This window comes from Microchirus variegatus (genome assembly GCF_963457635.1).
Source record: "Microchirus variegatus genome assembly, chromosome: 14".
NCBI classification, from domain to species: domain Eukaryota; kingdom Metazoa; phylum Chordata; class Actinopteri; order Pleuronectiformes; family Soleidae; genus Microchirus; species Microchirus variegatus.
The window spans coordinates 25,156,921-25,171,566 of record NC_139815.1 but is presented as its reverse complement, the minus strand read 5'-3'; the positions used below and the strand labels follow the sequence as shown (position 1 = coordinate 25,171,566).

The 14,646-nt window shown below is 39.1% G+C and overlaps 1 protein-coding gene across 1 annotated transcript; it reads right to left on the bottom strand.

The window, feature by feature from the left end:
- Nucleotides 1-275: 275 nt before the first annotated feature.
- dtwd1 (DTW domain containing 1) lies at nt 276-4,812 on the bottom strand. Its single transcript, XM_083900462.1, has 5 exons — nt 4,715-4,812; nt 3,162-3,480; nt 2,872-3,009; nt 639-924; nt 276-531 (listed from the first exon to the last, which is right to left on the bottom strand). The coding sequence occupies exons 2-5, from the start codon at nt 3,417-3,419 to the stop codon at nt 278-280; spliced, it is 936 nt and encodes a 311-aa protein (XP_083756588.1). The 5' UTR covers nt 3,420-3,480; nt 4,715-4,812; the 3' UTR covers nt 276-277.
- Between the last annotated feature and the right edge of the window lie 9,834 nt (nt 4,813-14,646).

Below are 14,646 nucleotides of genomic sequence, written 5' to 3'. Positions count from 1 at the left end.
GAATTTTAGAATTTTTTGGTCAACCTTCTTGCACATAACATTCAAGGTGAACAAAAATATCCTTTTTAAAACAACCAAATTACCTGCTTTTGCTGACGGGTTCATTTAAAACATAAGACAAGCTGAGGTTGTATGCAGCAGAATGTTTTTTTAATTGGAAACAAAAAGGCTTTAAAGCATATTTTTCAGCAAATCGAAATAGAAATATCACTCCATCAGATAAGCTGGAGATTCCACATCAATCTACTTTACAACTTCAGTTCATCGTTGGCTCATTTCATGTTTTCCTCAAATTATTTTCCTTGCAATGTTTTCCTTCAGAAATCGATTTGTTGACAACTGAATGCAGGAAAGAATAGAAGAACAGAAGGTTGTCATATTCTCCTTCATACTCTTGAGCAAGGCAAAGCTCATGGAAGTCTTTGAGGAAATAATAAATTGCCTCAATAGTAGCCAGGTATGTTTCTGGTTTGCCCTTCTGATGACGCCAGAAACATGTTTTCCTCGTCTTGAGCTCTACCTGGAGCAAACCTGTTGGAGAACACACACGGATCAGACGAGACGACACAGTGAGGTCATCGCATGTGAAGTAAATTCAGCAGTCAAAGCTCTTTGAAAGGCTGCATAAATTGAATTACCTTGCAGTCTCTCATCAGAGCTGATCTTGTTGGTCTGGTTCCACGTGCTGTCGATGAAGACCACCCTCTGGAGTGGATACACCCTTGACTCGCAGCCCTTTGCTTCATCTGAAGTCCCCGTCTCCGGGTTCTTGGCAGCGTGTGTGGCACCATGAACTTCCTCACTTTTCCGCCTCTTTATGCACGGTTCGTCAAAGTCATGTGACCTACTGTCAGTCCTGTCGAGTAAACACTGCATCATGTCTTGAACTGAGACGGCCCCTGGACCAGGGAACACCAAAACCACCTGGAGCAAGCAAAGAGGCGTGGAGAATAAAGTGAGTACACAAAGAGCATTTTTCAGGATTGGTTCAAGGATACAAGGCAGTTTCAGGAGCCTTTAAAGATAAAATATCACAACCAAATTCACCATATAAATCCTGATGAGAGATTTTACCCAATGTCACTTTTACAGAATTGGAGAAAAAAAAGCACAAGACAAAACAAACTATGGTCAGAAAATAACAGTAAGAATATGAGGTTTAAAGTTTGGGTAAAATATCCAATTGCATTTTAATTTTTGTTAATGGTTTGAAACTTATAGATTATTGAAAGATGCTACTTTAGATACAATCAACATTAATTACTACACACTAATGGAAGAACCTATAAGATATTCATTGTCTCTAATATTCATATATTGCATTATTTTAAAGTGGCAAAACAAACACAGAATGATTAAATGAATACGTGTAAATGATACCATAGGCCATTTTTGAAAAATCTCTTCCATACGCTCACATTTCTGACCATGTGACTGCCGTTTGTGTAAGACCTAATCTTGTTGGAAAAGCTCAACAGTACAATGACTATATTACAGTACACATTTCAAACAAACAATCACACAAATCTTAAGTAAAAGACTGGAAAAGAATTCTGCATATTTGGCAACTCCCACTCAAAATAAAAACACAAATAATGACCTGTGGCAATGACTGGAATAGGGTGTGATCGGAGCAAAAGATTGGAGAAAAATTAAAAACAAAACAAGATTTCCTTGTACCCCGCATACAACTGAGGAGGCACGAGGAAGAAATACTACGTCTGAAACTGTTAAGGCAGTAAACGTACAACATAGCGTGTGCACTAAAGCCACTGTAATTCTGAACTTGATTATACCCAATAAAACTAATGCTATGAATCATAAACTTGTCAAGCATGAAATAAGAAAAAACAAACTAATTGAAACCTCTGAATCTATTATAAATTCCACATTTGTCATTACGAGGCGGATCAATGGATCAGTGTGGTTACGCTACAACAAATACAGGTGAACATAATGAACGAAAACAGGCTTTTACGTCAATACAGTGAGAAGTTCGAGAGTAGTAACAGAATCAAAACATGACTCAAAAGCATCTGCGTGCAGTAAAAATAAAACACAGATGAAAAAATAAATGGGATACAGCGACGCTGGGTGTATTTCTAAGAGGCAAAAGAAAAAAACAAGCAGCAGAAATATGAAAACAATTCGCAGTATTACAGCTAAATCTATTTGTTGTTAAACAAGGTGATAAAACCTTTTCAATTTTGTTTTTCAATTTTCAAAAAAGCTGCTTTTCTTTGGCTGTTAATGTACAGAAGAGTTTAACTTGGGCTATAAAACGTAAAAAGAACAATAACAATTGTGGTTCTAATGACTCAAATGATTAGTTGTTCTGTGAAGTGATTGATAATAAATCATGAAAATGAGCAGCAGCCACACAGAACAGAGATTCTCAATGACGTCTAGTTGCAGTTGTGGCTCGTAAGATTTGTTTTTTTAGGTGATTTTTAGATACACTGTAACCATGTATCAACAGCAGGATGCACCAAAGAAGCACAAAGGTGCATCGCACCAGTCTGTTATTGCTTTTCCATCAAAAATGACTTATTAAAAACATAAGAATCTGTTTCAGCTCAATTTGACAAACCATCAATCTGAAAACGGACTCTTTTCACTTATGACAGTTTTTCCCAAACCTTTTATACAAGAACTAATTTTCCCATTTGTGCATAATGCATTATGTTTACTGCCATTTCTACCAGTTACAGACTGTATAAGCCTCATCTTACTTTGAACAGGTAAAGTACACAAATGTACAAAGATGTACAGTACGTTTGATAAACGAATCAAATGTTCATTTCATGCATAAAGTAAAGGCTTGACGAAAATTCAGCTAATTTATTTGGCGACTTAAAATATTAAACTAACCTTGTCCTTTTCAAACTCGGGTATGCAGGGGTAAGTGTATATGGTGACGTCGTCTGGAGCGAGGATCTTGGCATGAACAGCCGTGCTCTTCCCATCCGTCTCATTTGGATGCTTGATGATGTCTATCTTCACAGGAAGCTGACAACATTATAACACAATAAATAGATGACGGTTACAATTCAACCACACCATGTTTTTTTGTTTTTTTTAAATCCACAACACTAGGATTATTATAGCAACATAAGGCTGCTTTAAAAGGACAATCAAGTGAGTCCTAACCTCTCACTGACCTTAATTGAGGGGATTTCTTGCAAGCCGACACCCAGTAATGAGCAGCATGTGTAGCAGAAAAACATCCTTGATCCTCCACATTTAGGGCACTTCAACCTGCCCCTCTGCTGTGCTTTCTCCAGCACTGCATGTGATGCCAATTTTAGACCACAGAGAGGGTGTTTGGCCAGCTCAGGAGCGTCTGATGAATCAGTGGAGACTGTTGTTTTGTCACGGCAACTCAGTTGAAGATGCTGGTCCTGATCCAGGCTGCTCATACTTGCTCTTTAATCGTTGACAGGCAAGCTCTCTGGGATGTGGGGGCCCACGGTGACACAGCTGAACAAGAATGACAATCAAATGTTAAAAATGCAGACTTTCCTAAATTTTTGGTCCCAGAAAAGTCAGGGACCAAAAATGTAGAAAAGCAATTAAACAAACTGAGGCTTGTTGATAAAAAGGTCATAGATCGGTCTACTAATATACTAATACTGTGATGAGACTGGAGAATGTCCAAGACTATAAATACAGCAATAATATGTAGTTCATCATCAATCATTGTTCCCTGGATTCATATCATTTTAATCGAGAACACAACAGATTAATTTCATTTCAGTCATTGTTGTCATTGAATGGAAAACATATTTATTTAAATGCAAACAATAACATCAGCAGTTTGGTATGTTTTGTTTTCTGGTGTCAGCTTACATGAAATCTTTTTGGTTTTACATAAAGTAAAATGCATTCAAATTCCACTTAAGATTGTTATTTAAAGTGCACTGCAGTTATTTACGTAAAATAGACCTCACCAGCCATTTTATTAGGTACACAGGACATGTTATATGTGGTCTTCTACTGCTGTAACTTATCTGCTTTGAGTCTTTGACTTTCAGTGGCTGATGACTATGTGGTGCAATAGTTTTAGTCTTTACAGTCTTGGTCTCGCTTTGTGTGGTCTTGACAATGGACACTTTAAAACATTAACATTGTTATATCAGTGATGTGTTAATAATTTTACTGAGCTGACGAGCATGAACTGACATGTCAGAGATAGTAAACGAGCCAGAAACAAGTGACAACTACACTTCCAATGATTATTTGACTATTACTAATTTAATCTCCAATTAATCGATTGATCAGTGTTTTTTCAGCTTCTTAAATGTGTCTCTACATAACAAAGAAATCATTTAAACGGAATAGTTTTGGTTTGTGGACACAAACCAAAACCAAACAAGACATTTGACATGTCCCGATTTAGTAAACGCCGATCGACATTTTTCAACATTTTCTGACATTTTGCGGACCAAACAAGACAATAATCGTTCGTCTCAGCCCTCGCGACAGCCTAAAAGTCAGCGATAAGTACTGTGAAAAGTCAACTTAACCCGGTGTGTTATCATGGAGCTCACCACCCTCAGTGTGCAAAGTGCAGCTAGCAGCACAGCACAGTCAACACGCTTGATTCATGCTAGCGAAGTTAGCTCCCGTTAGCATGGTTAGAGTTCAGACTCTGGCAGTACTGGCAGACACAAAACACAGCGACTTAATGTTGATCAATTCAAATACCACACACGTGTTGCTGTGGGTTCTATGTTGTCCTTTCGCTGCTCCAGATAAAAAATGTGACAGATCGGTAGAGCTCAGCTCATGTAGCGTGAGCGTCTTCTTCTTCTTCTACGCCGGAAGTGATGCGACACAGCCCCGGAGACGCGGAAAAGTAAAGGTAAACACACCAAAAGAGGCTCTGATGAAAGAATTACTTATTTTCTTGGCTGTTTTATTCATCTGTTTGTTTTTAAAATCTCGTTGTCACTAGTGCTGTGGTTATCAAACGGTGGTACGTGTACCACCAGTGGTACGCAACGCAAGCATCCTCTGTTCTTTAGAAAATCAGAAATACTGTAGCTACTGTATTTACCCGAGTATGTGCTCAAAAAAAGTGGGGCTGAGCAATTTTGAAATGAAACAAATAACAAAAAAACAAACAGTAAATTCAATAATAATCGTCTTATTTCCCACTCTATCTTAATCTAATTTCACTATACCAGTGTCTGAAGTATATGTGAGGTATCATATATATATATATATATATATATAACACAGCGTTCATGTGTTCATATGTTGCCGTTAAATATTTCCATGTCCATTTTTTCACATCTGTCACTACCACTGAAGTTTCGTTTTTTTTCACTTTAAAGCGGACCTAGACCTGAAGTTACAATTATCGCTGTTTTTTAGTGTGTATCTGCGTCATTACCTTGTTTACGAAGCCCTGAAGGTTCTAAACAAACAGTTCAGCCACTGCTGAGAACGCTGTGTTTTATTGTAATCTCGGGCTCAGCGAGATCTCTGAAAAAACCTGGTCCGTTTACGTAAACAGCAGTTCTCCTGAACAGCAGATCGTCCTGCTCCGGGGAAACTAGTCCGGGCACATCCGTTTGCGTACATTGAACTGCAGAAGAAGAATAACGTCCGTTGTGGAGGTGTTTCACGAGCGACAGTGTCTTCTGACTCTGGGTCTGACTCTGGGTCAAAGTCATAAAAGGGACTGCGGCGGGGAGTCGTGAAGAAGCTATTTTTAAACACTGTTAAAACAAAGTTTTGATAATGAGTAGCAGTGCATCCACCGTTCCAGAGGGGGGAGCTGCGCTTCTGAGAGCGGGTGTGCTGAATTTGTCACTTCCGGGTACTGGCCAATCACAACACACTCTGTCTTCTGGGTGAGAGAGTTGAGTCTCAAATCTCGTGGCTGGGAAACAGCGTCAGAAAAGAGGATTTCTATCGGCTTGTTTTTACAGCAACTAGGAGGTTTTTGACCATAAAAACAACTTAATGTATGTAAGTAGACCTCCATAACTAACATATATGTGCAACAGGACCACTCTATGTGAGCTTTAAAATGAGAATATCAGATTTCATGCTTATCATTTCTATCTTTGTCAAAGTTTGAACATTTTTCTGTCATCATAACTGGTCTCGGTAGTGGGTGGTTTGTCATAACATTTACAAAGTACAGCCTAGTGTTGATATAACTAATATAATTAACAGAAATCACAAAGCCTCTGTAATAGCTATAATTTCCCATTCTGTTAACACACATGCACAATTAATGTTTTCACTACTGTCTGGACCCAAATGTTTTCAACAACTGTAATAACATGAAAATTAATGTTGACATCCAATAAAGCAGTGATTCCGTCTAATTATTATGACTTGTATAAATTGGGTTATGATTGAAATGTAGGGGATGCTCTGCAGCTGGATTCCTTTAGCATTACTGTGCATTACCAAAATGCTGGTTACACAGATATTTCCCCACTAAGACTGATCAAAGGGGTGAAGTATAGAGCAAAAATATTAAAATGCATTTGTCTTGTTCAAAGCCAGATGTGCTTGGTGTGATGTAAAACAGATTGGTTTATGTCAGATTTCAAAGATACCTGAACTGTCACACTTTTTACGAAACAGACAATCGTATGCAGACTCGCATGGCAAGCAGATGTGTATCGAATGAGACCTTTCAGTGCCTGGGATGCTAAACTCCAAACAATCCGAACACTGCCATATGTGAAGTGTGTGCCAGGTTGTTCTGAGAATCGTGGCAGTGAAACAAAGCTTATCAATGCTATTTATATTATTCACATCAGGCTCACCTGTCATCCTTGCATGCTGTGTTACGTAGGACCTCTGATAACTTTCCCCCCCCCCCCTTTCTCTGCAAAAAAAGTGGTCACGCATAGTCATTTCTACGGATTCAAAGCGACTCTGCTCTCGAAATCTTTCCTATTTTTCTTGTGAATGTGCTATTTTTTGCTGTCATCTGCTCTGTGTTGCCTTTGGCAGATAGATTGTCACACACTATGGTTGAGATCCATCTGCCTGCATCAAATTAGAATAGTATCTGTCTGAATAGTGTCTTCTCATTAGAATCCATTCTATTCCCATGGTTTTTCTATTTCGTCTGAATGAGCACATGTCACTAAAGTTTGTTGACATGTTGACAACAGTCCAGTTAAAGTTCACAGCCATACGCTGATACATTATTTTCCTCTGTGTGTTGTTTCCAGTTCCAAATAAAGTTAGACAAATCTTGATACAAGAATCAAACCTTGTCAGAGCAGCAGAGGAGATCATAAGCGCCGTTCTTCACAGAATACGTGATGTTTACACCTGCAGGTGTACCAGGAAAGCTGGCTGAACTCTCCCATCACCTCTCTGAATATGTACCTGCCATCTGGGAGGAGGTGTTTCTTTGAGCGAATTCAAAGAAACTCACCAACAACAGCTTCTTTTCCCATACCACCACAACTCTGAACAAGGAGTCCGACGTCTACTTGCTCAAATAAGAACAGGTATCATTCCCCTCAATCTCAAATTCTGCAGATTTTAAACATGTTCAAGTAGAAAAAACTGGTTGTGTGAAGTATTTAATTTAGGTGAAATTAAGAATAAAATTATGAAATGTTCAAAATCCAGTCTTGTTCAGGTGCACTTTTGATGACATTTTGGTTTAAATTGAATATCTATAGGTTTGTTACCTCTCTGTCTAGAGCAGTGGTTCATAAATTTTTAATACCAAGCACCACATGAGAAAAATAGAAATGTAAATAAGCCGAGCAACGTCAGCTACGCACCTTTCTCAGGAGGCAGATCTCAAAATCATCCTCCCTCACACACTGGTATAGTGGAATTAGAACAGTATTTCTGATTCTCCTCTAAGTAACCCACCAGAGGAAGCTGACAAGTACCAGTTTGAGAACTACGGGTCTAGAGCATATTACATGGATCATCAACTGGCAGCCCGCGGGTCGAATCCCACCACAAAAAATCTTCCAATTCGGCCTGTGACTTAATTCCATAAAGAAAAAAAATATATACTGATATCTTGATTTAAAGGTCCATTATGTAATAAAAACAACTGACCATAAATCCTCCTAATATGTCACAGAGACTCAGGAATGATGTTCATATAACAAACTGAACTCAACAACAACAGTACAGCCAAAATATTTGTGTTAAAAACAACATTTTGCAGACTGCAAATCATGTTTATGTTTTGAAATCATGTTTTGGCGTCATGTGGCGCCACCTACCGCCGTCTACCAATCATTGCAGTCAGTAGAGTCTCAGCTGCCGAGCAACCACGGGTTGCCAGTTACGTCAGAAAACGAAAACCTAAAAGACCTCTGTATTTTGAATTTGAATGTAGTAAATGTTTTTGGCCACATTCTTACATATTGCACCTTTAACTAGTATATTTTTTTTGGTCTGCTTCCTGAGGATTCAGTTATAATCTGAGCTTTGTGGGGGTTTCAAACAAAACTAATAGGCTGAGATAAATAAATAAATATATAATAGCTTGGCAGGTGCGCTGAGAGAGAGAGAGTTCACTGCTCATTCATTACACATGCGCGGCATGGCAGCGTGTCAAACATTTCCAATCAATAGATTTCATAATATTTCATTTACGACGTAAGAGTTTTTAGCGTGCGTTCCACGGCACTGTTGTTGGTTAAAAAGTCTCACCCGTAATAATCTGGCCTCAGCCCATCAACCAACAATCGCACAGCAAGTCTGACAAACTCATTTAACGTTTATTGCGTTTGCCATGTTGTTCTTATTTTCGCGTCCTTGCTTCACATTTGTTTTAATTTCAAAGTCTCAACAACAAGCTTCAAACCAACAGACTTCTCAGTTAAAAAAAGGCGGCTAAAGATGCTTTCAAATGCAGTCAGAAATACAGCATTCACGCAACACACAGCGGCCATTTTGTCAGCTCATCGTCAGAAAATCACAGGTGTAAATAATGGGTTGATTATCAGCTGAGTTCTCTATATTTTCTTTAGTTTCACAGATTGAATTACTGGTTTACGGACACATTATCCTGACTTACATGAACCGAACACGGCCACTGCTAGTGTCATCTGTAACACTTGTGCTTTTCCTGCTATAACGTGACCAAATGGCTGCTTTTTAAGCTCTGCTAGCTTAACTCCATTATGCTAACAGCTAAAACCTCAGCTCTGAGCCATGGAGTCTTGTGACGCTCATTTAACAGGTAAGGTATATGTTTAATAACCTTTCATTTATGCTGAAGTTGGTCCCTAACGTCTGGTGAAGACTTAATCAGTATTTTAAAGATAAACTTTCACTATAGCTGTGTTTAAACATATATATCTACATTGTTGTGCTAAAGGGATAGAGGTTTTGCCTCTTTTTTTTCTCTTCGGTTTTTTTTTAGCAATTTTATTCATTCTTGTTGTGTTGTATTTGGACATGTGTGTTTTGTTCTTGGTCCACAAGGGAAAAATAGTCAAATGAAAGCGCTGTGCACCTCAGAAAGGGTTTTTTAAGACCAGTGACATTTAAAGCAGGCTTTAACTCAGACTGTTGATAAATCATCTTAAATATCCACAATTCATTGGCAGACTATGGTATACTGTGTAATCAGAAGAATGAGGTTAATTTGTAGTTCAGCTGAAAATCAGAGTGGTCTGGAAAATGTTAGAAATAAATGAATGTGGATAGTTTAAGGACAGTGGTATGCAAAAGTTTGGGCACCCCTGTAAATGTTCATGATTTTCCTTTCTTAATCATTGGTTGTTTGCATAAGAAATTTCAGTTACATATATCATATAGGAGACAAACACAGTGATATTTGAGAAGTGAAATAAAGTTTATATGATTTACAGAAAGTGTGCAAGAACTTTTTAAACAAAATTAGGCACATAAGTTTAGGAAAAAAAAAAAAAAGAAACATTTTGTGCCTCCTCCTTTTGCAGAAATTCTGGAGGAAGGTATTTTGGACCATTCTTCTTTACAAAAAATCTCCAGTTCAGTCAGGTTTGATGGTTTCCGAGCATGGACAGTCTGCTTTAAATCACACTACAAATTTACAATAATAATCAGGTCTGGGGACTGAGATGGTCATTCCAGAACATTGTTATTTGTTCCTCTGCATGAATGCCTTAGTAAATTTTGAGCAGTTATTAAGGGTCATTGTCTTGTTGAAAGATCCAGCCCCGGCACAACTTCAACTTTGTCATTGATTCCTGGACATTGTTCTCCAGAATCAGCTGATATTGAGTGGAATCCATGCGACCCTCAACTTTAACAAGATTCCCAGTCCCTGCACTGGCCACACAGCCCCACAGCATGATGAACCACCACCAAATTTTACAGTAAGTAGCAAGTGTTTTTCATGGAATGCTGTGTTCTTTTTCCACCATGCACAACGCCCCTTGTTTTGCCCAAATAACTCTATTTTAGTTTCATCAGTCAACAGCACCTTATTCCAAAATGAAGCTGGCTTGTCCAAATGTGCTTTAGCATACCTCAATTGACGCTGTTTGTGGCGTGTGCAGAGAAAAGGCTTTCTCTACATTACTCTTCCATACAGCATCTCTTTGTATAAAGTGCGCTGAATTGTTGAACGGTGCACAGTGACACCATCTGCAGCAAGATGATGTTGTAGGTCTTTGGAGCTGGTCTGTAGGTTGTCTGTGACTGTTCTCACCATCCTTTGCCTCTGCTTATCTGAGATTTTTCTTGGTCTGCCACTTCGGGCCTTAACTAAAACTGTGCCTGTGGTTTTCCAATTCCTCACAATGTTCCTCACAGTTGAAACTGAGAGCTTAAATCTCTGAGATAGCTTTCTGTATCCTTCCCCTAAACCATGATGTTGAACAACCATTGTTTTCAGGTCAAGGTGCAAAGAGGAGAAACACTTACAATTGGCCTCCTTAAATACCCTTTCCCATGATTGTATTCACCTGTGTGTGGAGGTCAAAGGTCACTGAGTTTACCAAACCAATTTTGAGTTACAATAATTCGTGCTAAAGGTATTGAAATCAATAAAATGACAAGGGTGCCTAAATTTATGCACATGCCTAATTTTGTTAATAATTCTTGCACACTTTCTGTAAATCATATAAACTTGATTTCACTCCTCAATTATCACTGTGTTTGTCTCCTATATGATATATTTAACTGAAATTTCTTATCCGAACAACAAATGATTTATAAAGGAAAATCATGAGAATTTACAGGGGTGCCCATACTTTTGGATTGTAGGGTATTTAAAAATGGTGGCTCTGTATTTGTCAATAATCTGAGAAAGAGCGTGTTGTGCTTGAAACATCACTGGCATTAGAAATCCTTTGAATGGGAGCTCTGAGCTATGCAGATCTTTTGTTGTTAATCCACAATAGTTTCCTGATGCAGCAGAGTTAAAAGCCAGCAGTGCCAGTTGTGCTTTTTTCTGGGGTCCTTTTAGCGTCATTCTGAAATTAGTGGTGACTGCATCAGTGAGTGTTTTTCTCTTTTTCGTTTTGAAGTGGAATAAGTAAACATCTTTTTTTCATAAAAAAAAAAATTATTACTTCTCCGTGTGGATTAAAATTCACTGTTAGGGAAAGCGCGATATTGCAGTGAGTTGCTGGAGGTCCTGGTCCTCTTTCACAACGATCTGGTGTTCTGGGGATTCCGTGCTAAAGCCGGCAAACAGAGAATTGCCCAGGTTACATAACCCCAGATTTTCACTGGGGTTATGGAGGTTTACAGCCCTGAAATGTATCAAGTTAAGATGCGTGCCCCCCTCCTTCCCTTGGGGCCTCCCCTTTCTCCTGCTGTTCCCAGGACCACCTCTTCACATCGCACGAGACTCCCCAGCCTTTGTCCCTGTTCTCACTCACTGGCCTTTCCTTCTTCCACATCCTTTCATTTCTCTCTCGGTCTCACTCCATCCCCTGCCTGCAGTGCTGTGCATCGCTAGACTTATTTCTGCCTTCCTGCAGGCTTTGCTCTTGTCTGCATATACATGGACACATGCAAATATACAGTCGCAGGCCACTTTATTAGGTACACACCTATTAAAGCCCCCATAGAGTGGGCCTATGGCACAAATATGTGAGTTATGGAGGTCTACTTGCATACATTAACTTGTTTTTATGTCGTAAAACCTCCTAGTTGCTGTAAAAGAGCCGATCGAAATCTCTCCTCACTGAAGCTCTCATCAGACTCGCTGTTTCAGACTGAAATCTCACCCCAGAAGACAGACTGTGTTGTGATTGGCCAGCCAGCGAGGGCTTCAAAACATTGTTTTAACAATGTTTAAAAATGGCTTCATCAGGACTCCCTGCCGCAGCCTCTATTACGACTTTGACCCAGAGTCAGAAGACACTGTTGCTCGTGGAACACCTCGACAAAACAGACGTTCTTCTTCTTCTGCGGTTCAATGTACGCAACCGGATGTGCCCGGACTAGTGCCCGGAGCAGGAGGATCCGCTGTTCAGGAGAAATGCTATTTACTTTTCCAGAACGGGTTTTTTCAGAGATCTCGCTGAGCCCGAGATTACAATACAACACAGCGTTCTCAGCAGTGGCTGAACTGTTTGTTTAGAACCTTCAGGGCTTCTTAAACGAGGTAATGGCGCAGATACACACCAAAAAACAGCGTTAATTGGTACTTCCGTTCTATGGGAGCTTTAAAGTGTCAGTCTGTAGTGGCACCTGGCGGATTCAGCAAAGCAAATAAACGCAACAACATTGAAATAGCCCATCCAATTGAATATAATTTATGCATTTAAAGAAGATGTGAGCACTACTCAAAAAATATGTTGTATTATTTTAGTTGTTTATTTTAGATATTTTAATGCAGAAATGCATGTTTTCAAATGCACCAGTTGCAGTTGTGTGGCCAGTAAGTGTTGTTGTGTTACTACTGTTTTAAATCACCATAATAAATGGTAAATCGCTGTCATATAGTGATTATCTGTCCCATAGGTTCTTGAACTACATTTTAAAATTAGAAAATAATGAAGCATAGACTGAAGGAAGGTGTATAAAGGAAAGCAAAGGACAGAGAGGAGAAGAAAAATGCAGTAAAGCAACATTACAGATGCCAGCTGCCTTAAAGGTGAAGTAAGTAGTTTATAGTGCCATCTAGAGGAGAGGCTGAAATTTACAACAAAGAACTGCTGCTCTGCTCACCCCCTCCCTTCCCTAAGCGCTACGGTGTCCTCAGCTGGTCAAATGTCGTCCTCGTTGTCTTTCTCAGTGTCAGCAGATGAGGTTCGTGAGGTGAGGGAGAGGGCGGAGCTACCGCGGCCGTAGCAGACGAAGCGGAGAGAGTGGAGGCGGGACTTCAGCTACAAGTAAAGAGACGCTTGTTTTGTTCTCTCGCGTTTGTCCTTACAGGCTCCCGTAGAAACATGGCGACTCGCTGCTAACAGTGGCTATGCAACCGCGGCCCGCGACCATGTTATTTTACATTACTTTTTGAAACACTACGAAAATGAAACAAAAACTATTATACAGCGACTAGACAATGCAGGAGCACATAATATGTATAAAAAAGTGGATTTTGGGTTATATAAACCCATAAATACTACACATTGTCCCTTTAAAATGACAAGAACAACAACAAACCACAGTAAATCCCTTTAACTGCTGACATGCTATCAGCTAATACCAAATTTTATATTCCATTATTATTGATAAATACTGACTACCTGATATGTAATTATTAATAATAAAACACAAAGTCTGCTCAGCCTGTCTGTTGTAACAATCTACTTGCATACAATAAGTGACAACATTACAAGGCAAAAATTGTTTATTGCCTAGAAACTCTGTGTCATTGCTGGCAAGGGTTTGACTGCTTTCATATTTTTACTTTTTGATAACTCTAACGCACAACAGATGAAGACAAGTGCATGGGAATCCCTAGATTTTTAAGAAGAACAAAGTATTAAAAAAAGAGTATAAATATGATTTGTGATTTCAGGAGCATTTTCTGAAACAAAATCTGTGGGTCTTGGATCCCAGTGCAAGTATTATTTATGAGTGTGGCGTGCATGTGTTAGACTATGACAGTTCTCTCTCATTCTTGTTGGCTTCAGCCTCTCCCAGTTCTGCTGGGAATACACAGCCTTGAGTCTGAAATGTGTTTACATTTTGAGCATGTTACAAATTATCTGCTAAGACTAACTTTGCGTGACTTGGCAGAAGCCTTCACCTTGCTCAGATGTTGTTTGGGTCAAATGTATTTCAGGGGTTTGCTCTCTCAATTTGACTGTCTTTATCTGACAGGGGGTTCACTAAGCCAGATGTGAACTCGGGCGAAAGGTAAAGTGCTGCCGAGTCTGTGCTTGAGCAGGTTTATGTACGTGTACGTATAAAAGTATATGGTGTTGGCGTCTTGCCAATATGTCTGCGATGTTCTGACAAAACTCCACTGAGGCCCAATAATGAAAAAAGAAAATCAGCAGGAATCAGTGAGACATTTGACATTTTTTTTTATCTTCTATCATAAAGTAAAAGTGAACTTCATGTGCTGAGGATTGTCCAAGGACTCCAACGTTTTCCCAAATGTTTTGTTACAATATGTGCTCAGTTTTCGTAAAGACAACTTCCACATATTTGATAATCTTGTCATTAAATCACTTAAGCTGCGATATTGACTTCTTAATATCTCCGGAGGATATATATCTGCAATTTTAGAGT